General features: G+C 42.9%; 1 protein-coding gene across 1 annotated transcript in view; it reads left to right on the top strand.

Annotated features, from left to right (window-relative positions):
• FOXO3 (forkhead box O3) overlaps positions 1-26,492 on the top strand; it is a 124,983-nt gene that overhangs the window by 86,346 nt on the left and 12,145 nt on the right. The window contains exon 2 of the mRNA XM_026454411.2: positions 17,320-18,754. Coding sequence (XP_026310196.1) covers positions 17,320-18,720 — 1,401 coding nt within the window. The 3' untranslated portion in view covers positions 18,721-18,754. The remainder of the gene's footprint in view (positions 1-17,319; positions 18,755-26,492) is intronic.

Below are 26,492 nucleotides of genomic sequence, written 5' to 3'. Positions count from 1 at the left end.
CCTCATGGTCCATCCAAATGGAGGCCAAAAGGAGGAAGAACAGCACAAGTGAAGAGACTCATCTCTCACCTGAGTCAGCTGCCTTTAAATAGTCTTCCATGGAACTCTTCCACTTCCGTGCCATTCGATTTTCAAAGCTAAATGACGTGGCCACATCTAACTTCGAAGAAGGCTGAGGAATGTAGTCTTTTTGTCTGGGCCCAGCTAAAAATTGGCATTGTGTGAATAATGAATAAGAGAAGAATGGAGTAGTCTGTTCTACTAAGTCCAAGGTTGTGTACAGTATCAATAGATAGTGATAAACACTCCTTCAAAAACTTTGCACCCCCTTTAACACTTTCACCAACCAATACAAGTTTTCCCAAATCTTAATTAAAAACAAAATGTCTTCTATTGCTGTATTTGAGTTGTGTAGTCTTCTTGAAGCATGAGTATAACTTCTAATAGAACTTAATTTTCTATTCAGATTTTAAACTTATAAATGCTTCTGAAGTTTAAGGCAGATAACCTAATTTATTTAAGTCTGATAGTTTATTACTGTCACTTCCAGTGCTAAAGGTAGGTTTTCTTGGAGATGGGAACCCTGGGAAAGAGAATGTGTACTTCTTTAGTGGTGGAAGAACGTCTGCTTCTTTTCTCCTGCCTTTTATTGCAGGTGCTAACCTTACTCAGCATGGTTTAGTTCAAAAGAGAAAATAAAGGGAGAATTCATTTATGCTTTCGAGAAAATGTGTTGAGTCTTCCACATGCCAGGCATCTCCAATGTAAAAGAAAGAGATGTATGTCTTTTGCTATCTAACTCTTCCCACTTTCCTTTTTATGATCTGATGTGACTTCTCCATGTCTTATGCACCTTCCCCCCCAATAAAAATTTTAATAATCATCACTAAGCGTAGTACTGCACAAAAGAGACCTATCAGGTAAAAGGACAGAAAAACCACAGGAGCTATAAAATGTCCAAGTAGTATCTAAATTTTAAACCTTACTTTTTTCTGTTTTTAAACCTAAAATATATGGATTTAGACAGACAAACTAAAACCTGTTTACTATAGCAAGAATACCTCATTGTAGCTTAAATTGGTGTTTTTAAAATGATGGCTTTGGCCAAATTCTTTGGCAGCTACCCTAGACTAGAAGCGTTAAAAATTGATTACTTGTAAGTTGTTGCTAATAGTTCCTTACTTCTTCAGGCCTTTCCACTCAGTGCAAACTGGGGTCCCTGTATAATGTTTGTTGTAGCTGGAGTGCTGTGCTGGTGTCCTGCTGCCTGAGTGGAGTGAGTTGACCCTAATTTACTCCGGGATGCCTGCATTCTTTTTCATGCATGTCCACAAATAGCATCACAGCAAATTAACAGAATTTTCTGATTGATGTAGGGAGAAACCAAAGGAGGCTTGTGTTTGGTGGCCAAAACACCACACAGTGTGAGCAGTGTGGAACTACTGGCCCATTTTATAGCATTCTAATTGATAATTATCAAAGAGCACATTATGTGGCCATGTGGCAACAATCCAGTATCATTTCAAAGGTACTAGACGTGTAGATGCACGTGAACACCATAGTAAATATATCCCTCCTTTTGCCACAATTGAAATAGGTTATCCAAGAGGAAAGGGGAGGGAAAAGAAAATATCAATTTCTTCTGTACAAAACTATGGCAAATGAAATGTCATAAAGTTTCTGTATTTCATGATAAAGCCTCCTGGCTCATCATTAATAAGCTAGAAAATTAACTCTTTTTTTGGAAACTTGGAGAGAGTCTATAAATGTCTATTGTATATGTTTGCTATTGGTTCACAGGCAATGCCTAGTCCATTTTCCTTCATAGAGATGTAAAGCTGCTAAATACTGTCAGAAGAAAGAAGAAAATTTATGTGGGAGAGCTAAGTGGAAAGAGGACGGAATCCTGGGTATCTACATGCATGACACTTTACAACAGCAAAGTCACTGTGGCGAGGGGGAGACCTGGAAGCACCTCTGCCAAGGTTAAATTGAGGGCAGTCCATAGACAAGGAACTGAGGAGAAATGTTTCCCGGCCCAGGGCTCCATAATGGACTCTGTCTGGACCCTGCAGAAACTCAGTACTGTTAGGATTGCCTTGAGATGAGGCAGCCCAGTTGTCAGGGAGTTGGTGATAGGAATGGACATAAGGTGTCTGTTCTTGTATTGGTGGAAGAGGAAGGTAAAAAGAAATAAACCTGAACCTGCTGCGCACTTAGCTCTATTCCCCGGAAGCAAACCACAACGTTGAGTAACAGCTGAAAAAGATGGTGACTGATGCAAATGAAACACTGAAAATGACTCTCTGGGGATCTTCTCACCCCTGTTCCCTTTGATTAATGGTTTATTGTCATAAAGCCCTAAGGGTCGTTGGCAGAGCCAGGTCAGAGCATTCAAAGTGCTGGAGCCATGTGCGTCTGCCTCTCTTGCTTTTCCTTTCTCATCCTATTATCTTGTATTCCTTCTTATTTTATATAGGAGAAGAGAAGAAAGATGGCTAGAGATGATCATTGCCCAATTTTATCTTTCGTGGTTAAGGAAATAATCAGTTCACAAGCTAAAGCAGTGGACTGTGAAGAATGGCAAAGTGGCCAGGCACAGTGGCTCACATCTGTAGTCCCAGCATTTTGCAAGGCTTAGGTGGGAGGTTCGCTTGAGGCTAGAAGTTTGAGACCAGCTTGGACAACATAGTGAGACCCCATCTCTACAAAAAAATTAAAAAATTAGTCAAGTGTGGTGGTGCACACCTCTGGTTCCAGCTTCTCAGGAAGCTGAGGTAGGAGGATCACTTGAGCCCAGAAGCTCAAGGCTGCAGTGGACTATGGTTATACCACTGCACTCCAGTGCATTCCAGCCCGGGTAATAGAGTGGGAACCTATCTATCCCTTAAAAAAAAAAAGGACTACAAGTGTCTCAGATCTGCCCCTACCAGACGCCAAGCTCTTGGGTTAGAGGCAAAGGGATCTGTCATTCTCTCATGGCATAGCAGCCAGCATGAGCAATAGCTCATTTTGCATTGGTTCTTCCTTGCCCCCAAATCCCATAGAGTTGACATAGATAGGCCCAGGTTGATGGCTGCACGTGTAGTGGGTTGTACAGGAACCTTGAGTTTAGGGATCCTAAATCATTTGTAATAGGCAATAAGTATGTCTGCGCTTTGCTCTGGAGGGAGACACTATGACTACCTTTCAAGGCTACTCCCTGTGCAGATGAAAGGTAGCCCTACCTTGAAAGATAGTCTGGAACAAAGACCCATTAGTACTTTGCTTGACAAAGCAAAGACATTCAGTAACACAAGAAACGCCTGGCAATTTGTTCTCCAAATATGGATTTGTTAACCTTACAAGTAGCTGATACCCCTACTTCACCACCACCCTCAGCTCTTTTTTTTTTTTTTTTGAGATGGGGGTCTCACTGTGTTGCCCAAGCTGGAATGCAGTGACGTGATCTTGGCTCATGGCAACCTCCACTTCCCAGGCTCAAGTCATTTGCCTGCCTCTGCCTCCTAAAGTGCTGGGATTACAGGTGTGAGCCACTGTGCTCGGCCCCTACTTCCCTTTCCATCCACAAATTAATACCAGGACTCAGCTGCCTTTCTTCAGAAAATTCCTCAGGTTATGGCTGTTTGAAAGGATCCGATGAACTTGTGTCTAGAGAAACAGCTAATATAGGGCACTGTCATTCCACATAATGCCTCAGAGAGTTGTGTTACTTGATGTTCGTTGTGTGTTACTTTGAACCTGAAAATGACTCAAGAAACATCGGTTTCTTCATATTTTTCCTCCCTTGTCTTGATGTGAAGGGATTACTCTCAATGGCCCCCATATATTTAATGATTTGTTAATCCTTAGGGAAAGACCTAGTACCTGTTCGTATTATGAGCCCACACACTGTTCCCATTAGCAAATGAAAAACCTGACTAAAGGGAAAGGGCTGGAAATTTCAGGAGGACCAAGTTAAAAGGTTCCAGAATGTTTGGGGAGATAATCCAAGGGCTGACCCTGCCAACTCAGTCTTAACCAAGGAGGTAGTTATAAGGTCAGGGGTCCTGCATCCTCAGGAATGCCCTTAGAGTCACTGATGGCTAGTATGGGGGGCACCAGTGAGCCCTGGAGCACAGGGACACGTGCTGGTTGAGGAGTGGGCTCACCCTCCAACTCTCCGTCATATTCTGACCCCTCCCTCTTAGGCTTTTCTGTCTCCTCCAGCCACCTCTGCCACAAGCAGGGTCTAAAAGAACTGTTTCCTACATTCTTTTAGCCCCTGAGGCACCACCCAGTTATAGGAATTTTCTATTTCTACTGTGTGTTCAGCTTTTATAGTCTCTTGTATGACTATCCTTGCCAGTTAATACTATTTCTCCTGCCGTTTGGGTGATAGATATTACACTACTGATGCTTGTATTTCCAGTTTCTTAAGCGCTTTCAAGTTTATCTAACATGTACATGAAGTAGATTAGAGCCTAGTACATAAAATACTGCATTTCTGTTATGGCCTTTAGAAAAACAACAATTTTATCTCGTGTGCATTCAATCTGCTTCATTCATCATAGTTTGGGGGTAGTACTAATAATTAACTTACACACTTTGGAACACCCCAGATTTAAAGTTAGAATACATGGGTATCTGAGTGGCTCAGTGGATGCTTTTTCAGAAAAATACAATCAGTGCCTGGTTCTTTAGTTACTGGAAATGTCCTTTCTTTATTTGATCTTTTTTTGTGAACTTTTGAGCTTTCTGATGCTCATCTGTGTGTGTAATTAGCACCCAGGAGTGTCGTGGAATAAATGGTTGACTTGGTCAGCATTTCACAATATCATTATATTGGTCATCAGCCACTTTTGCATCCTGTGGTTTTGAACAAGAAAAAAAATCTTGCAAAACCAGTATGGTGAAATACTGCATATGCAAATGAGGTTATAGGTTAGAGAAGGCAGTTCCTCAGGAGGCTCCTCATTAGAGCTGAACTTTAGTGAGGTGTGGAGGGCTAATAGGTACTATTAGCCCAAGTCATTTTATAGAATTGACTGCATTGTGCTCTTTATTTCCATACAGAAAAAAATACATCAATTGTTTTGTTTGCAGTAGCCAAACAAAACAATTGTTGTGTAGCATTTACTTACTTTCTCTGCTTCTTTCACTGGTAACACCTTGATTTACAGTGACTATTAGGATAACTAACATTGACACTTGGAAGATAGCCTGCTTCCAAATGCATGCACACTTGTCTGTTTTATAAATACTAGCCGAAACTTTCCTAGCTGAAAAATGTGTCTCCACTCCTTCCAGTCTTTCCAGGGTGTGGGCCTGTGCGTAGCTGTGTGACTGTGCCCACACACTGGCATATATTTCAGAGCTACCAAAAAGAAATCAGTTGCTCTTGAAATAACAAGACAAAAAGGAACGGTTTTTCTGAGCCATAACATCTGAAGGGCTAGAAACAGTTGTGTTTGTATGTGTGACGCTAAAGCCAGTAAATTTCATGTGAAGGGAGGGATTGTAAACTAAGAACAGAAAAGCAGTTTTCCTGGATTTCAGATGTCAAACTCTCAAGCTGTTTAACTCACCCACTCAGCACCTCCACATCCATCCCTGTAATGTGCCTGCATTGTCAGTGATTTGTTTCTGCAGGTTTTGATGCCAGAAGACAAATAATAAAATAGTAGGCATATGTAACCTTAAAGCAGTTTTCTACCAGAGTTTTTGATTGAGGTTAAACAGAAGTATCCTGATCATGTTGTCAGTTGGCAGGCAAAAGGCATCATATTTTAAGATTCACATAGTTTTAGAGCAAGCTCATCTTTTCTGGCTCAATAATAAACTAATTACATGTTTTAAATAGTATAGAGCTGAGTCCCTGTTTCAGATTAAGCCTCATAATAGCAAGGGTCGGGCACTAGCAGACATTTGCTTAATGTTTCTGGCTTGAGGATCCATAACATGGTGCCAGCTGTTTTAGGGCCTGAATAGGCCTGCCAGGGACAGCCAGGTAATACTGGCTTGACGTAGTCACAGGCTAATTCTCCCAGAACACAGAAGCCTCCAGATGTGCCACCGAGGAAAGCCTGAATATGTAGAAGTTCAGTTTATGGCTATAGTAATATTTGGGCGTTCCCCAAAATAGTGATCCCAGTTTAGGTTAGGACATGATAGTAGTGTCCCTTGGAGGTCTGTCTGAGAAAAAGTGTCATTTCTAAAAAATTAATTTTAGCAGATGGGCAGATCTGGCTCCAACAAGGCTTGCTTCACGTCTTACCATTTTTCCACATTTTCCATCCCTTTCATAAACCTCGGGACCACATGCTGAACATTTAATTGAATCACACAGATTTTGCAGTCATTAAAGCTTCTTATTCCTTGGTCACTTGTTAGTGATGCCTCCCTCCTTGGTCAGTTTGGTAACTTCAGAAGGAAACACACAGTGCAGTGGTGAGAGCTTCACTTTCGAAGTTAGCCTCAGGCTTGATTTCTAGCACCACCAACCACTAGACAAATTGCTTAACCTTTCTGCACCTCAGTTTACACCTGACAGGCTTGTTGTGAAAATAAGATTAGATTTGTCAAGCACAGAGCATTGGCCCTGGTAGGCACCACATACATGAATTTCCTTCAGACTGTAGGTGAAGTAGACTCGATTTGGGGTTTCTCTTGTTACCTAGGTGCTTGTGTAGAGGAGACTTTAGAACCAGAATGTGTTATCTGTGGTTTTGAGTGTGCCCGGGACTCTGAGCCAACTTAATTACCAAGTAATGGGGGCTCCATGGCATCCCACGACAGGTGCAGAGCCGGCTCTTCACCGTGGATGGACCTGAAATGCCTGCTAAGGCCTTGCTCCACCGAGTAGCACACACCCTATCAGTTAGCCCTTCTTTCCATCTCTTATTCTAGAGACCATAAAGCCTACTTGTTGGTATATATTTTCAGGTTTTTGGAAATTGAGCTGTATAATTGAAGTTAATACTTATGATGAGACTTTTCAACCTGAGAACAACCTAGATGCTACTTCACACTTTATTTTCAATGGAAGCTTACTTCCATCTTCACTCGTGTAGGACATTCTTTGGTCTCATGTTTTATCACATCTCATGTTAAAGTATAATTCAGGTCTATTTTGTGGCTCCTGCCCCCTTCCCATTAATTCAGTGGTTAAACAAATACTATTTTTTGAACCCCCTGCTGTGTACCAGGCCCTCTGCCGGGTGCTAAAGCTATAATAAGACATGGTATCTGGTTTAAAGAGCCAGACTGCACCCTGCATTTTATCTTTGCTATTAGTGTGCTGATCCAGACATTGGTACTAACGTTCTCTTTCTGGGTGGTGTTTTACACCTCAAGGCCAGGTGATGTGAGTCTGTCTCTGCTCTGTTGACACTTAGGAGCTGATTGGATTCAGGTGTGGCCCTGTGCCTCTCTGGTCCTCAGGGTCTGCGACTGTGAAGTTGGGGCTGCCTGTTTCATAGAAAGAAGGTTTCCTGGCCCTCTCCATGTTCCCCAGCTATTGCATTTTTACTGAGCTTCCTGCCCTGATTGCTTGTCGTATGTCATGAAAGTGATGCTAAACTCCTGGATGTGCTCCTGAGTTCTGGATGCATGTTTCCTGTGCCCTTTTTATTCAATTTCCACACACAGTAAGTTTTCAAACTGGAAAAAGGTGCAGCCTTATTTTGTTTAAGCTAAGTGAATATTAATAATAAAAGTATTTCTGTTCCACTTTATGGCTTTTATAACTTCATGACTGTTAACTCTTTGAGGCAACCATTTTGTGTGGCTAATTTGAGCATGGTATTAAAAGAGAATTACAGTAGCATGTGTTTGCTGAGCACCTTGTGGGAAGGGGAAACAGATTCAATAACATCACAGGAAAAGCTTGGAGAAAGAGAACAGGGGCATCCAAATGCTGCAGCTTTAACCTACTTTCTGGGACTGTCATCTCGCTGACTGCACGCCTTTAGGTGCTTCTTCCTCAGTCTATGGGGAGAGGGACCTGGGGCTGGAAATAGGAGTGTTTGTGGGGAGGGGCAGGATGCTGCAGGGAGTGGGTGTGGGCAGAGGTTGCAAGACTGCCAGGGTTCTCTGTGTGCCGGAAGTGCAGGTTTGGCTGTGAGGAATGGAATGTTCCCTCTTGCCCTCCAAGAGCAGAAACAGCTGTGGAAGAGCTTGAAAAGAAGATTACTAAAAGAAAAAATAATAATAATAATTAATATGAAAATAAAATCCACCCTAGAAAACCCAACAGAACTGTGTGCGGAGTATAGTGGTAGTCATCTTTCATGCTATTTAAGAGAACTTTCTTCCTATCTAGGATTTCTTTTTCAGTTGGGGGCAGGATAAATTGTGTACCCAGCCCTTCCTCCCCTTGGGAAAGCCTCATATGTCTCATTTTGTTTGGATAGAAAATTGATTCATTATTCTGATCACCAGTTGATTATTTTATTCTTTCTTATGAGGGACCAGAACGTGTCGCTTGCTTGCTGCTTGAAAACTTAAATGTTAGTTTCCAAAGGCCATCTCTGTGGATAGAGGGTTATCGTCAGCAGTTTAACGGGAAATCTTGTTTCTAACTGGAAATTTAATTATTCAGCCAAGTTCCCAACAATGTTTACTTTAGAGCATCATCTTTTTTTTTTTTTTTTAAGTTCCTTAATGGTTTAAACTTTTTAAGTTTTAGGCAAGAGTAGAGTGGAGCTAGATATACATATAAGGTTGTTTGTGCAATCTTTTATATGAAAGTTTGTTTTCTTCTCAATCTGAAAGATTTGGTTTTGGCCATTATAGCTGGTATTATAAATAACTCTGTCTGATCTCAGATACATTTTTATGCTATCATACTTTCTGTACCTGCTTTTGAACAACATCTTAGTCCCAAAGTAGATAAAATCTAGCAGAAGGGAGTAGGCAGCTTAAAACTGGATTCTAGCAATATCTAAGAAAATTACAAGGATCAGTTAGTGTTCCATTCCTTTCTCCTTCAGCTATATCAATTCCTAGTTTTGTGAAAGTCCACATGCCTTCTTTCTCTCCATGCCTATGCATGCTGGGTGGAGAAGCATCACAGAGCAGAATGAGGTGACTGTCCCCAAAGCAGGGTAAGGTCAAGGATCTTTCCCCTCACCTCGTGATTTTCAAAAGAAAAGCAGATCTGGACCTCAGTTACCTAAAATAAAATAAAATAAAATTGCCCTAGCTTTATTCTGCACATGAAATCACAGCTTTAATCTCTCATCCCAGTTCTCGTCCTTATCTTCTCAATGGTGGAAACTTGAACTTAAAGGACATTACTGTGCTATGTTACCAGATCTAAGGAGACTGGGAATCATTAGATTGGAATCAGATCCTCAGTCAGTGGAAATATAAGGGGGAAAGGCCAATGGTTCTTGGCCCTAATTGCACATTAGAATAATCTGGGGAGCTTTAAAAATGTACCTATATCCAGGCCTTACCCTATCTGTTGAATCAAAACCTCTGAGACTGGGATGTGAGGGTTTAAAGTCTCCCCAGGTGATTCTAATAGGCAGCGTGAAGAACTGCTACTGAAGGGAAATTGAGGGCCTCTCCCAGAGGACTGCCTTTGAAAGAGCCCGTCGTTATACACTGAAGGCGCCCACCTGGGCCTGCTCCTGAAACTGTTTTTCTCCTGTGGCACACAGACCTATGGGTCTTCCTGTGGCTCATGGTTCCACTGGGCTGTTCACAATGGAACCACCTTTGTCATCTGTGGTTCAGCAGATGCATATGTTAGAATTCAGGCATTTGGCAACCTCATTCTGAATTGTCAGTGCCCACAAGTCAAGCAGTAAGACCCATTTGAAATGCTGGTCCTGTACACAAAGTGGGTGAGCACTGAATTGAAAGACAGTCCTTTCCAGTGCTTTCCCCTGAAATTCCTTGTAAGGACCAGGAGACGCCTGCAGTCGGCCTGGGGGGAAGTAGTGGGCCTGGCTTTGGAGATAGCCATAACTCATTTTGCTGCTCTAGACAGTCCTCCTCCCACCCCACTTCACCTCAAAAAAAAGAGAGAGGAGAGGGGGTTGTCTTTAAAAAAAAAAAAAGCAGGGCTTTTACGAGTTAAATTACACAACTCACTTTTTATTTTTAAAGTGAGCAGATTTCTTGTTGCCATTGCTGAGAAAGATAAATTGATACCACATGTTGCTTCCAGACAGCAACCTCTCTGTGTTCCAGGGGAAGCACTTGCAGCTGGTGTCTGGGTGAGTGGACAGTCTCCACAAGGTAAACATGGTTTGGAAGGGCTGAAGTGGACGTAGGGTACAACATTTAAGAAATTACCAGTTACTTCTGACTGGCACGGCACCTCTGAAATGCTTTTTAAAAATTCGAAATCCTTTCCTGGAAGGGGCTGCCCTGGAACCTTTTGGCTTAAAGTATATGATGCTCGGAAAACAGTAAGTTAACATTTATGATGTCACTGCTTCCGTGTGGGATCTAACAGTTGTTGGGAGCTGCTTTTGTACTTGGCACTTCACTGAGTAGTTTGCATGCAGAGCTTTATTTAATCTTCCCAAAGATCCAAGAGATAGTCAAAGAATGTTTTTATCCTGCCTGTGGGAATTATCCCCTTTATAAATTATTGGTGGAATACTTTTCATTTCAGGAAGCTTCTCTCTGACACCTAATCTAATCTGTTTGGGGTCCATGTGTCTTCACAACCAGTTAGCATGTATTAGAGATCATGGATACTTTAGTATTAGCAATAATTGTATCTTGCATTAGAAAATGGTCTTCATTATAACAAGAAAACTAACTGCCAGATTCTGCTAGGCGCAGTCATCTTTACGCTGATTTCTTCAAGGTGGACCAAACAAAGGAATCTCTAGGCAGCAGGACTGTGAAATGTGAATTCCATCATGCTGCCTCCTTCACACACCTACCGCACGTGCCTCCTGGAAGGGTTATGCCACTGATTGCCAGTTCTCTAACTGATTACACCTAATGGGTTTCTGCCCCAGTGCAGGGCTTCCTTCAGTGTAAATCATTTAATAAAAGAGAAGATGGACATAAAAATGAAAGGAAGAGTATTCTTACCACTGCACTTTCTTTAGACATGCTGTGATAGAGTTTTTTTTAAGGGTTCTTTAAACCTTTAGGCCCACATTGGGGGCAAGCTGGTACTTTTGTCCCTGAAGCTGAAGTCTTTTCCTAGAGATGTTTCTTTCTTGTAATTTCATCAAAATCTTGATCTCAAAGTACTGGATTTAAATCACATGGTTTTGGGTTTGGGGGTCACAGTAGCTTCTTAGCCTCTTTAGGGAGTAACTGTGACAGTGGCCTGAGCTCTAGCAGTAGGTGTCTTGGTTATTATGTACTTTACTATCCTAGCCTTAAGGAAGGCACATCCCTAGTTCTTCAGCAAGTTACCACTGGCCTGCCTCAAAGGGTATAGCAAAATGTGTATTTAGAAGTGATTAGAAAAATGATTCTTGTTCTGTCAGACCACTCCTTTTTTGTCTTCGGCTCCCAATCCCAAAAGTAATGTAAAATCTTAGAAATTTAGACTATTTGGTAAGGTGATAATATGAATTAGTGAAAAACCATAAAATATTTGTAATGATAGTTTTCCTGGGATTGAGGTGGCAGGAAGGACATTTGAAATCTTAACAGAAATTGCATCACCATTAATTTTTGATATCAGGGAAGAAGTGGGGAAACATTGGAGTTCTGGTATTTTATCTGGCATCTATTTATTTACCTTTCCTGCTTTACCAACATTTAAATAGAGAAGTTAGTACAGTTGAGCCTTGAACAATGCAGGTTTGAATTGCACGGGTCCACTTACACAGAACTCTTTTTCAACCAAACACAGCATTCCCGGCATGTGAAACCCATATGAGGGCCTAGGGGAGTTGTCTGTTTTAAGTGAGTTTCTTCTGCGGGGCTGACTATAGAGTAGAGTATGCACAGGTTTAGTTATATGCAGATGGTCCTGGAACCAGCCCCCTGTGTATAACAAAGGATAGCTATAATTGGAATCATGACCTGTGAGGAAAACAGTAGAATGCATTTCTGGCATCTGACTTTGAGGGGTGACTGGGCATTTGAACTAGAAATGGACAGATGAGCCATATTTGTTGGCCTTTGTCAATGCCCTACTTTCAGATTATGGATTTTGTCAATGGAAGACTGGCCACCCTGTATGAATAGAAGGCTGCTGAGATTGGGGACTATGAGACTGATGGTGGCACAGTTTTTGTTTGTGTTGACTTAGTAATGTAACTGGAAAAACCTGTCTGAACTTTCTGTAGGTAATAGGCTCCAGGGAATGCATTCTGTGACTAAGAAACCTCTAAACTGAGAGTCAAGCAAAGATTGGCCATTGAAGCTAATCATCTATTTAATAAGTTGGTCTTTGTTTCAGAATCTGAGAGTAGTTAATAGTGGTATTGGTGGTGGGGGGGGGAGTGGGTTGTGTTTTTTTGAGACGGAGTCTCACTCTGTCACCCAGGCTGGAGTGCAGTGGTGTGATCTCAGCTCACTCCAACCTCCGCCTCCCAGGTTCAAGCAATTCTCCTGCTTCAGCCTCCCAAGTAGCTGGGATTACAGCCATGCACCACCACGCCTGGCTAATTTTTGTATTTTTAGTAGAGATAGGGTTTCGCCACCTTGGCCAGTCTGGTCTCAAACTCCTGCCCTCAGGTGATCCACCCCCACTTGGCCTCCCAAAGTGCTAGGATTACAGGTGTGAGCCACCACGCCTGGCCATCATTGGTTTGTATGGTAACCACTGTCCTCTTTAGAATGAATGCTATCGTGGCCACTTTACTAAAGAAAGACAAGTAAGTCCTATAGAGTAAGGTTATAGTTTGAGGTTTCCTCTTCTGAAAGACTTTTCTTGTTTGTTTTTTGGGTTTTTTTTTTTTTTTTTTTTAGAAGGGCCTTGCTGTATCGGCCAGGCTGGAATGCAGTGGTGCATTCACAGCTCACTGCAGCCTCAGCCTGCCAGGCACAAGTGATCCTCCCACCTCAGCCTCACCAGTGGCTGTGACTACAGGTACATGCCACCACACCTAGCTAATTTTTGTATCTTTTGTAGAGACAGGGTTCTGCCATGTTGCCCAGGCTAATCTTGAACTCCTGAACTCAAGCAAGCCGTCTGCCTCAGTGTCCCAAAGTGCTGGAATTACAGGCATCAGGCACTGTGCCTGGCTCAGACTTTGTTTTTAAAAATCTTAAAAAAATTGTTTTTTTTTTTAAGGAAGGACCCACCAAATAAATACCCATAAGTATTTCATAAACAAATTAAAATAATAAGATTGTGCTTTATATTCCTCTTCTTTCTTAAATGTTAAATGATTCTTTAGATAATCTCTTTAACTGTTAGCCCAAATAGATTAAATGGTGACTTCTGCATAATTTGGTAAGAGGCCTATATGAAGGGTTGTAGAAAAAGCAGTGGATTGAAGTTTAGGAAACCCAGTGTCAGTTTTGCCTCTTGTGAACACTAGCTGTGGGACCTTGCATTAAGTTATTTAATATCTCTCAGCCTGAGTCTTCGTATTTAAAATTAGGGCACTGATACACTGATTCTTGCAGGTTTATTATGAGAATTAGAGACAATGAATCTAAAACACTCTGGCTCAGTAACTGACAGTGCTGTAATCTGGCAGGCTCTCATTTCTTCATCCTTGCAATTAGGGATTTGGATGGGTGGGCAGTCTCCATGAGCCTTACCCACCCAACACCCTGTGGTTATGGCCCTGGATGTGGGTGTTCCAGCCCCTTTTTACCACATGCTCTTATAGAAGCTTAATATCTGTGTCCAGATTTTAACCCTGTGTAGCTTTTAATTTTATAAAACTATATGCATACATTGTTGGAGGTTAGAATTGTAGTGATAGATGGCCATCAGAAAATAAATGTGGGGCATTTTGCAGTTCTGTAAAATGTTTCACACTTTTTCTCAGTTGAGTTGGAATTGGTGAAGCTAAAGTACATTTTAAAATGTTGTTCCCTAAATGCTTTTTAAAGGGGGGATAGCTGAATACTTGATTGGTCATTCTAATTCTGTGTGTTGGTGTGATCTCCTTCCAGAATCTAACGCAGAGGGGGCTGGATAGAGTGGGAGTACTTAGGGTAGGTGTCCACATTTCCACATAGCCTCGGGACCTCCCTGTTTTTTTCACTTCGAAGCTTGAGTTTGTTTTTATTTAATATATCTAGTCACCTGAATTGTAGATCCACCTGTACTTGGCTGCGTTCTGAACCCTGCAGAGTGCATGTTGAGAGCATGCTTCATACCTATTGCATAGAGAAATTGTTTTACTTTTTAAAGAAGTGTAGTATCTGGACCATTAGTAGAAATGCCATTATACTTTTTAAAAACCATAAAAGTAAAGGGAATCAGGATATATAGTCTCCTGGGCAACATTTGCTTCATCAGATACTCAGCACGTTGCCTATGTTCTTCTCTCAAATGCAGTTGTAGAAATGCCAACTTATGACCCATGATTGCTAATGCTTATTGCCTATCCTGAACTACAGGCCCTTCCTACATGTGAAACAGTATTTTGGGTTATTTACTTACAGTAAAATCCTGCTGACATTCTGTGTTTTAAAAACATTCTGGGCTGGGCACGGTGGCTCATGCCTGTAATCCCAGCACTTGGGGAGGCTGAGGCAGGCGGATCACTTGAGGTCAGGAGTTTAAGACCAGCCTGGCCAACATAGTGAAACCCTGTCTCCAGTTAAAATACAAAAATTAGGCCGGGTGTGGTGGCTCATGCCTGTAATCCCAGCACTTTGGGAGGCCAAGGCAGGTGGGTTACGAGGTCAGGAGATGGAGATTCATCCTGGCGAACACGGTGAAACCTCGTCTCTACTAAAAATACAAAAAATTAGCTGGGCATGGTGGTGTGCGCCTATAGTCCCAGCTACTCCGGGAGGCTGAGGCAGGAGAATGGCGTGAACCCGGGAGGCGTAGCTTGCAGTGAGCCGAGATCGCACCACTGCACTCCAGCCTGGGCAACAGAGCGAGACTCCATCTCAAAAAAAAAATACAAAAACACAAATATTAGCTGGGTGTGGTGGCACGCACCTGTAATCCCAGCTACTTGGGAGGCTGAGGTGGGAGAATCGCTTGAACCCCGGAGACGGAGGTTGCAGTGAGCCGAGATCAAGCCATTGCACTCCAGCCCGGGCGACAGAGCGAGACTCTGTCTTGGGTGGGTGGAGGGGGTAACATTCTGGCAGAAACGTGTATTTGTATCTTCTACATAAATAAAGTTGGTGATTGCCAATTTAAACAAATATGTATATATAACTTTTAGGATTGTCTGTATTTAATATATGGACAGTTGCATCAGGCAATGTATTTTATCTTTAACTTGCAAATAAAAACTCATCTGGCCTGCAGATACTGTTCCGGATGTGGCGCATACAGATTGATCAACTTCTCCCTTTTACTGCACATGAGGCATTTTACAGATTAGAATGTTTTATAATAGCAGTAAGAACACCCTGACTTCATAGCATGACTGGCTTCTGAAGTATATTATCATGTATCATCCTTACGTCATCCCTGTCAGAGATGGTTTGGATATGATTATAGCCATAATGAAGGTGGGGAACTGCAGTTGTTGCAGACAGATTAGATTTGTTCAGGGTCACATGGTTGGTCAGTGGCAGAGATAGGACTGAATCTGGATCATCACTGTCAACTGGGTGTATCTGCCAAGCCAGGAGGAGAATTCTTGCAAGATGGGTGCAGTCACTAGAGTTTTGAGGATATTTTGCCCTACTCTTTAATTAAATATTTTATTTTAGGATACTTTTAAATGTATAGAAAAGTTGCACAGATAGTAGAGAGTTTCCATACACCTAATATCAAGTCCTCTGTGGTTAATATCTTATAGTATGTGACATTTGTCACAACTGATGAATCAATATGGATATATTATTATTAAGTTCATACTTTCTTCAGATTTCTTTCATTTTTATCTAATGTTCTTATTTTGTTCCAGGATTCCATCCAGCATACCATATTACCTTTAGCCATCATATCTCCTTAGGTAGGCTCTTCTTGGCTATGACCATTTTGAGAAGTACTGAATAGATATTTTGTAAATGTCCCTTAATTGAAATTTATCTGATGTCTTTCTCATGCTTAGACTAGGTTATATGGGCTTTGGAAGGCAGACCACAGAAGGTGCCATTCTCATCATGTCATATCAAGGGTACACATTATCAGCTCATCTTTTCCTTGTAGATATTGACCCTGATCACCTGACTGAAATAGTGTTTGTCATTTTCTCCACTCTAAAGTTGTTCTTTTCCCTCCTTTTCATACTGTACTCTTTCTAAGGAAGTTACTGTGCTCAGCCCACACTAACTTGACAGGCAAGTATCTATATAATTGAATTCTTCTGAATGGGAGACTTGCCTACTTCTCTAATCAACCTGGCAAATCCTGCTCTATAGTTCTTGTGTCTGCAAGAGTTACATGCTAAGGTGTGAAATCTGGCAGGATGAGATGGAGTCATAGAAAGGTCCGGTAAAAATTCTCATCTGTTCTTAATTCATAGAAGTAGTTAAGAAAGAAAAGGTAGATGTTGTGCCTCTCTACTAGTGGAGGAGGGGACCATGAGAAAGTAAAGCAACCCTCCAACCAAGTGATTAATTACGCTTAGAGAGCAGGGGAAGTTTGTTGGAAAGTGCAGGGAACAGAGGCGTGTGGTAGTAAATTCCAAGTGTGAACTTCAATATGGGCAATAGAATTACAGAAAGGCCAGTAAACCTAGGAATTTGGGGAAAACTACTATCAGTGAGCTTATCTATTCCCAGTATCTCTTGGACGTGAAATCATCTCCCTCCCCCCTAGATATGAAAACTGCCATTTAACATGTCATTTTATTCCCAAAGAGGGTCATGCAGATATTTGTCTTTTTGAATTAGGTTGGATTTTTTTTAACCTTTGAAATTGAGGCAGCTTTAAAAAATGAGGAGTTGGCCAGCACCGTGGTTCATGCCTATAATCCTAGCACTTTGGGAGGCCGAAGTGGGAGGATCTCTTGAGTCTAGGAGTTTGAGACCAGCCTGGGTAACATGGAAAACCCCATCTGTACAAAAAATATAAAAATTAACCAGGCGTGGTGGCATGCGCCTATAGTCCTAGTTACAGGTGCTTCAGGATCACTTTAGTCCAGGAGATTGAGGCTGCACCACTGCATTCCAGCATGGGCAGCAGAGTGAGACTTTGTCTCAAAAAAATAAAATAAAAAATAAATGAGGAGTTTGGGTTACTATATCATCTGGGTGCTCTGTTTTGGACCATTCTGGTTCATACTCTGTTTTCTCTTCTCCCTGTAGAACTCCATCCGGCACAACCTGTCGCTGCATAGTCGATTCATGCGGGTCCAGAATGAGGGAACTGGCAAGAGCTCTTGGTGGATCATCAACCCGGATGGGGGGAAGAGCGGAAAAGCCCCACGACGGCGGGCTGTCTCCATGGACAACAGCAACAAGTATACCAAGAGCCGTGGCCGTGCAGCCAAGAAGAAGGCAGCCCTGCAGACAGCCCCTGAATCAGCTGACGACAGTCCCTCCCAGCTCTCCAAGTGGCCTGGCAGCCCCACGTCACGCAGCAGTGATGAGCTGGATGCGTGGACGGACTTCCGTTCACGCACCAATTCTAACGCCAGCACAGTCAGTGGCCGCCTGTCGCCCATCATGGCAAGTACAGAGTTGGATGAAGTTCAGGACGACGATGCGCCTCTCTCGCCCATGCTCTACAGCAGCTCAGCCAGCCTGTCACCTTCAGTGAACAAGCCGTGCACGGTAGAACTGCCACGGCTGACTGATATGGCAGGCACCATGAATCTGAATGATGGGCTGACTGAAAACCTCATGGACGACCTGCTGGATAACATCACGCTCCCGCCATCCCAGCCATCACCCACTGGGGGACTCATGCAGCGGAGCTCTAGCTTCCCATATACCACCAAGGGCTCGGGCCTGGGCTCCCCAACCAGCTCCTTCAACAGCACGGTGTTTGGACCTTCATCTCTGAACTCCCTACGCCAGTCTCCCATGCAGACCATCCAAGAGAACAAGCCAGCTACCTTCTCTTCCATGTCACACTATGGTAACCAGACACTCCAGGACCTGCTCACTTCGGACTCACTTAGCCACAGCGATGTCATGATGACACAGTCGGACCCCTTGATGTCTCAGGCCAGCACCGCTGTGTCTGCCCAGAATTCCCGCCGGAACGTGATGCTTCGCAATGACCCAATGATGTCCTTTGCTGCCCAGCCTAACCAGGGAAGTTTGGTCAATCAGAACTTGCTCCACCACCAGCACCAAACCCAGGGCGCTCTTGGTGGCAGCCGTGCCTTGTCGAATTCTGTCAGCAACATGGGCTTGAGTGAGTCCAGCAGCCTTGGGTCAGCCAAACACCAGCAGCAGTCTCCTGTCAGCCAGTCTATGCAAACCCTCTCGGACTCTCTCTCAGGCTCCTCCTTGTACTCAACTAGTGCAAACCTGCCCGTCATGGGCCATGAGAAGTTCCCCAGCGACTTGGACCTGGACATGTTCAATGGGAGCTTGGAATGTGACATGGAGTCCATTATCCGCAGCGAACTCATGGATGCTGATGGGTTGGATTTTAACTTTGATTCCCTCATCTCCACACAGAATGTTGTTGGTTTGAACGTGGGGAACTTCACTGGTGCTAAGCAGGCCTCATCTCAGAGCTGGGTGCCAGGCTGAAGGATCACTGAGGAAGGGGAAGTGGGCAAAGCAGGTCAGTGCCCAATGCTATGGAATAAAAATAACAATATGGGGATCGGGGGGATCTCTGGGGGAGCCTGTCTTCTCTTTACTTTGAATTTCATTCCACATTGAGAACCATGGAGCAGTGGTGCACATAATATGGCTCCCAGCCAGTTCCATCTCAGGGTTTTACCTGCAAACCAAATAGGACTGTCAGGTGCCCTTCCCCACAGTTTGCTGATAGTTCAGAAATTTACTGCTAGTGAAGAGAACACATACACATTCAGAGATCGCATTCTTTTTTGCATCCAGTTGTCCTCACTGGCCTATGACGCAGGTTGCCCTACTTGATGGATGGATGAGAATAGAAGAGAAGGAGAGGGATGGTCATACTTCAGGGTTAAGGACCCCAGCCAAAGGGCTTTCCTAGAAAGACTTTCTGGTCCATCACTGCTTTTGTCAATCTCCAGTGTTACAGGTTCTTCATCTTTGGTTCCTTGTAAAGTAATGATTGGCAGGTGCTTCTGATTTACCTGCAGAATATGTATTCTAGACTCTTTCATATATGAATATTTCTAACAAGCAAAATCTATTAATCTTTATCTAAGTACTAAGCATCTTTATTAGCTAGCATTCAAGAGCTAAGCCTTTAAAAAAGTAAGAGGCCAGGCACAGTATCTCATGCCTATAATCCCAAAACTATGGGAGACTGAAGCAGGAATTGCTTGAGGCCGGGAGTCAGAGAGACCAGCATGGGCAACATAGCAAGACTCCATCTCTACAGAAAACTTAAAAAATTAGCTGGGCATGGTGGCACACACCTATAGCCCCTGCTTCTCAGGAGAATCCCTTGAGCCCAGGAGTTTGAGGCTACAGTGAGCCACGATCATGCCACTGCACTCCATCCTGGGCGGTAGAGCAAGAACCTATCTCTTGGAAAAAAGCCAAGAAATTAAGTTGAAAGCACAAGTGTTTTTGTGAGGGAGTACTTGTGTTCTTCTGCTTGTTCCCCAAACTATAAATGATGTCAGCAGTTTCCAAACATAGAGTGACACAGGTTGTGAATGGTGATGGAGATTTTTTTCAATTGTGGCATTTTAATGTTCTTGGAACCACAAAGATCAGGCAGTGTGATGTGGTAAGAAAAGCATTTGATTGAAATCAGGAATTGAGGTTCAGGCCCACTTCTACCACTTTCTTACTACCACTATGGGTATGTCTTAGGTCTCTTGAGTCTCAAATTCCAGTTTTATAAAATGAGGATAATAGCCCCCATTACTTCACAGGGTTATTACAAGAATCAAATGCACTAAAGCATGTGAAAGTGCTTTGAAAACTGCAGTGGGGTTGAAATATGTACCATGCAACTAGGTATACTGACAAATGGGCAACCAGGTAGCCCAGAGAGGTTAGATAATTTGCCCAAGGTTACAGAGCTAGATTCATTTCTTAAATGACTTGAACCCCCATAGTAGTTCTTCCTTATTCTCTCTAACTGGTTAAAAAAAAATGGGGGACGGGGAGTGCTCTGAACTGGAGTCAAAGTAGCAGATAATAGACAAGCTTTCCCTAAAAACTCTCCTCCTCAAGAAGTAAGATGAATACTGGGATCTTCTACAACAGGTTTGCACCACTGGCCACCCTGTTGTTAACGGGTTCTGTTCTGTGCTCCAGCCCTTTTGCTTTGTTTTGTTTCAGTCTCAGCAAGCTACTTACAGGCTTCTTTAAGTGGTGTAAAAAGCAAGGGAATTCAAAGCCGTAAAAACTTGAGCCTCGTTTAACCCTCCACCGTGATGAAGGACTTACAAGGGTCTCCTGTGGCGAGCTCACTCCAGCTCATGGGTAGTTGCAGAATGGGGAATGTTAAGAGTGTTGTGATGCTAAAGCCTCTCAACTTTCTCAGGCATAAGAGACCCCTAATGGAACTCAGATATCTGATTTCAGTCATTTAATACCCCTTGAGATGGTGAAAAGACTGTAATGGAAGCTAAGTAGGGTGACAGTACTTCCATGCCAGCCAGTTCAGTGCCATACCAGAACTTGGACTGGTGGAGATTTGACTTTAGAAATGTAGATATTTGGCCTTTAGAAGACTAGTTTGTCTTCCTTTAAGGAGAAGAATATGGAAGATTTGTCTTTAGAAATGTAGATATTTGGCTTTTAAAAGAATAAATGGTTTGTCTTCCTTTAAGAATAGGCGTTTAAAGACACGAATAAATTTTAATTTGAGTGTGATTGTAAGAAGACCCCTTTCTAGTTCATTGGAAAAAATGTGTTCAGAAGAAAAGGCATCAGTTTTTTCTAATTTTTCAAGTGTTGGCTTCCCTTTTGGTTGAACAGCAGATCTTTCTCGTATGTGTGTAATTCTAAAGGATTGTACAAAAAACTAAGGGAGATTTAAATACTTAGATTTTTTAAGGTTATCTGGTGAACTATGATTTTGATAATAAATTATTGCATTGAGGATAATACATTTCATTATTATATCCTAATGGAGCCTTAGTGTCATCTTTGCCTCAGAATATTTTGGGGGAGGTTGTTTTGAGAAGATACTTCTGGCCGGGCGCGGTGGCTCAAGCCTGTAATCCCAGCACTTTGGGAGGCCGAGACGGGCGGATCACGAGGTCAGAAGATCGAGACCATCCTGGCTAACACGGTGAAACCCCGTCTCTACTAAAAATACAAAAAACTAGCCGGGTGAGGTGGCGGGCGCCTGTAGTCCCAGCTACTCCGGAGGCTGAGGCAGGAGAATGGCGTAAACCCGGGAGGCGGAGCTTGCAGTGAGCTGAGATCTGGCCACTGCACTCCAGCTCGGGCGACAGAGCAAGACTCCGTCTCAAAAAAAAAAAAAAAAAAAAAGAGAAGATACTTCTTCAGCTAAAAATGAAAAGTCACCAAATTTTCCTGAAAGTAGACTAGCTCAGTATGACCACAGAGCATTTAAAGAACCATCCAAAGGGCAGTGGGGGCTGTGAGGGGATCTAGTTTCTGGTTTAGAATTTCCATTTTTGCCTTGGAATCCATTGTTCATTTCAGCAGCCAGGAGCACATGCAACCGGAAGTGTATTTTTTACTTTAAAACTTAACTGTGACTGTCACTTCATTGAAGACTCTCCTCAATTCACAGAATGGGGCTGAGGTCAGACTGTGACACCCCACTGCTCTCAAATTAAGTGTCCCAGCTTCCCAAGAGTTGCTCTCTAATAACTTTCTTGGTTGAACTTTTTCTTAGTGTTTCTCCAGACTGACTTCCTGGCTTGCTCGCAGAAGGTCATGTGATGCTGAGTCTGAGCCTTCTTGTGTTAATGGAGCGGTCTGCTCAGTTGACAGGCAGTCTTGCTGAGGAGCTGTGGCAAGATGCTTCTCTGGAGGGCTGGGTGTTTCACACAGATCGTTCATTTTAGACCACGGGTAGAATCCTTTGACCCTTAGGTCTATCTGGAAAAGAAAAAATAGCGATACTTTTTTTGGAGGGCTGGCTGCTGGGTCGTGAAGGGCACTGTGTTCTCTCAGGTGTTCATAAAGCTTGGTGCACATGTTTACAGTTGGTGGCAGAGATGGTCATGAGCTGGTGTGGTACTGTAAGCTCGAGCTTCCGGTCAGCCCTCTTGAGTTTGACATGTGTCCTCTCTGAGGGAAAGGAGCTTCAATCTCACCTTAATTTGGTAACAAAGATGCCTGCATTCACGGACTTTCATTCATCTTCATCTTTTGACATTTGGAGACACCATTAGGGAAGACTGGGAAACATCCACCAGCAAAAGCCCAGAGGGAGAGGGGAGGGGTGGTTCTCTTCTTGTCTCTGCCACATCACTCAATCTCGTAGAACATTAGGTTTCTCATTTGTCAAAAGAAGACAGCCTCATCAAGTTTTAAAGGTGCATGGTATGTATAATTTTAAACTTGAACCCTAACATTTTGTCTGTGAAATGGACCTGGTGAGGTCCGTGTTATGATATGGAGCTGGAAAGAAATAGTGGTGTACTAGTGTGGCATCAGCAGGCTGCAGTATTGGAAGCCATTTAGAATTTACATGTAGGCTACTTCCCAAAAGGAGTAAATATTTGATGCTTGTTTGACTGATGTTTTAATGCTGTGATTCTAGTATGTCTTTAAAATTTATGTTGGGGATAGAACTAATTCTAACCAAATACAGGTAATATAGACTAGCTATGTCGTGTTTTTGATTGATGTAGATATTTCTGTTTTAGGGAATGTAATATCTGATAAATATGAATCTGTTATGAATTACATGGAGAATACACTCTGTTATTTGTACTTGTGACTATAGTCTGGTTATAGTATGCTAGCATGAAGAATTCTGTGTCTTCACGGATCTTTATTCTTACCTTTTAAAAAAAGCCAAAAGTCTGAACTGTCATTCAGGGAGAGAATTTTGGGATCTTTTTAGTGTCAATGAGCGCAAGAGAAAATTGATATGGCCATAAAAAAAGGGTTTTCTTTGCAGAGGCTGGTATACTTGCTACATACGCTGTTTTTTCCTGGAAAGCAGTGACGTTTAGCATGAAGGCTGCTCTTCCTGGGCTTGTTGGTTTTATAAAATGCACCTGTTTTCACCTCTGGCCAGCCTGCTCAGCATGGAGACAGAGCCTGAGTGGCTCCTCCTTCAAGCAGTTGTGTTTATAAACAGCTTTCTGGAAGGTCTCTTCTGTCCAGAGGACTCATGTAGAACATAAACAAACAGGGTGAAAATCACCAGAATTACTCTTATAACTTAGAGTGTTCATAATGCTTAGCAGCATCTTGTAAACAACATTTTCTATCAGTAGTCTTCCCCCAGGGGCCACCTGTGCTTCTCACAGGCTTACCTTTCTATTTGGAGATGGGAGAAGGGGGCTTTCTGGGACCTGCTTCTTTGCCATTGCTGGAGAGATTGCCTCCTGGAGGTCCTCCTTGACCTTGGGCCCAGTGGGAGAATGTTTGCGGACTGCTTTCTCTTCCCTGACTTGGAGACACATATTTACTGGACTTGCATCCCAAGATGGAGATTCTCCACCTTGCAAGAGACACCACCTGCTTCACCCTGGTTTTGCTGATGTGTTCATTGAATTTCAAAGTATTGCTTTCCCCAGTCCTCCAAATTGTTTTGAATTTTAAAGTTTCAGAAACTAAAATGAATTTAAAATGTGTTTTGCAAATTAGTATTTAGAGGTCCTATAAGTCAATGTTTCTCAAAATGTTTCTTGGAATACTAGATCCTCAAGATAGTCATAGGTGTGAAATAGAAAATGGATTCTGTGGTCAAATAAGTTTAAGAAATACCGTGTTAAAGAGAAATTGGATTATTTCCAAGAGAACTTCTCAGAGCGTTAAAGGATAATACACATTATGAACCTTCTAGGGTTGGATGTGTTATACAGTGTTTCCTGAAGTGTTTGATATCTTGAATCAAATCCTTTTTCTTCAAGAAACCATAGCACCAATGTTCTAAGCAACCCCCTTAAGAAATCCTGTCCTGGAGTTTTGCTGAAAGGAGTCAGCACCCCCTTGGAGACTAGGGCTTTGTCCTTTTTCTCCCTTTCTTGCTGAGTTTTTTGTATGACCTTGTCATATATCTAGTGTTTCTCAGCCATATCCATGCGTGAGCTAGCTGCCCGGCAAAGTGGTAGACCCATGTTGATAGAAGTGCTCAAGAAAGGCCTGAAATCGTTAAGCACAGGTCATCTGTTGGGTACCTGCTGGGCACAGGGGGCAGAAATGGATAAAAAGGGTCCCTCCCTTAAAGAATGCGTGGTCTAGTGGGGAAAGTGGTGGCAGTGGTAATGACAGTTTGTCGTAGAGCCAAAGACTGCCTTGCTCACAAGTTTGGAGCAGAGGCGCATGTGGTGTGGCAGACTGATGTGCCTGGTTTTCTGGGACAACAACCCTGCATTCAGGGGTTCTGTTCCATGGTCACACGGTCTGTTCCACAAAAACACAGACCCTAAGACTTGAGGAGTTCCGTACTAACAGGTCAGAGTTCAGGCTGAATCCAGATGCTGATTTCTTTTAAAAGCTCTGCAGAGCACTTTATGTTTGATTTCTAGAGCTGGTGAGTTCATCACGGTTGGACATGAGCCGCCCACTGCAGCACACTGTCCCTGGGGCTCTGCTCTGAGGGAGCTGTGGATTAAAAAAGCCTCCCCTGCAGCCCACTCCTAGTTAAGTGAGATCCTGTGGGATGGCAGAGGAGCTGTGGGACTTGCAGCAGAAGGCTGCCTTTTTCATGGCTGTGTGTCCTGGAGTCAAGTCGCTCATCTCTCAGTTTCAGTTTGCTTATTTATAAAATAAGGTTAAAATTAAAACTGGCCTCACAGAGCTCCTAGAAGGGCTACCTCTGATATGGGCTAATGTCTTTTGGCACCTTTTAAAAAACGTTGTTTAATGTTTATTGTGATTTAAAACAGCTCCAGAGGTTAATAGTGGAAGCAGGAAGCAGCCACGCCAGTCTTAAACTATGGGCAGAAAGAGTGACTCTTTTCCTCAGTGAACTAGACTCAACTGGGTTTTTCATTAAAAAGGGATCTACAGTTACCTGTTGGTATGCAAACTTTTATTTCCAGAGTCGACATCCCTTAGAAGTTCTGCCTACCAGTTTGGGGGTACTCATTAGAGGGGCTGTTAAACGGAACTAATGCTACAGATGTTGTGAGGAGAGCTGTATGTGGTATCCAAAGTGCTCCATTAGCATCTTTAAAGGATCGCCTGGGAAGTCCCAGCTGTCTGGCTTCAGCTCTGCTTAGCATGGGTACCCATCGGTGTCCACAGGGGCTAGCAGCAAGCCCTGCTGAAGGAGATGCCCTACCCTGCTCTTTTCAGCTGCCTCAGAGCCTCAAGCCTGAACCTCTCCTGCTGTTGGGAGGAATCTGGCAATGCCATCTTTGTCTTCCCAATGCCAGTCATCCCAAGCCACTCAGAGAGACTAAGAGCCATTGCAGTCCCTCCTAGGGCTGTCTTGGAGCAACACATAATAGCATGGTGGTGGCAGTAGTCTGGCCTTGGGTCTCCCCAAAGCATGTGGTTTATCTCTTATTAGTTACTGTGATACAACTTGGGGTTCAGGAAAGACAGTCACTGTACCCTTAACATCTCTTCCAATTCTAAATTGAGTGAAAACCCAGAAAAAAAATAGGCTGTTCTTCTCTAGGCGCTTCTAAATAAGCAGCAGCCAGACGTGGGACTAAAATATACTGCCCTGTAGAGCCACTGGACACTGGGATGCAAGTCTTTTGTGTCTTTCCTGCTCAGTAATAGATGTGCACCTTAGTTTTTAATTTTAGGTCGACTTTGTTTTTAATAGCCTATTTTTTTGCTAAAATCCATGGCATTCATTTATTAAAGAATAGGATCCCTTAGTCACGAAGTCTCAGAGGGTAATTCCAGTGTTTCTGAAGGCTAAAACTGTAATTGACAGTCTTGGTTTGATTGAAGGTTTGGATGTCAGTATGTCTCCTCTCTCTCCCTCCCTCTCCTTCTCCCTGTCTCTTCCTCTCTCATCCTCTTTCTTCTTTCTCTCCGTCTCCCTTCCCTCTTCTTTTCCTGCTTTGTCTCTGATGAAAGAAGTCTGAGCCATAAGGTTGTGGGGGTTTTTTGTTTTATTATTTTTTTTAATGTGTTTATGTTTGTGTGGAGTATTTGACTTGATTCCTTAGGGGAAATCAGTAACTAAGAAGAGAAGACCAGACGTAGGAGTCCAAGAGTTCTGAGGTCGAAATTTTCAGTAAATTTCCACTAGGCCTTCATTTCTGTATTCGCCACTGTAATTAATT

The sequence above is a fragment of the Piliocolobus tephrosceles genome, chromosome 5, assembly GCF_002776525.5.
Source record: "Piliocolobus tephrosceles isolate RC106 chromosome 5, ASM277652v3, whole genome shotgun sequence".
NCBI classification, from domain to species: Eukaryota; Metazoa; Chordata; class Mammalia; order Primates; family Cercopithecidae; genus Piliocolobus; species Piliocolobus tephrosceles.
This window is presented reverse-complemented; position numbering and strand designations above follow the sequence as displayed.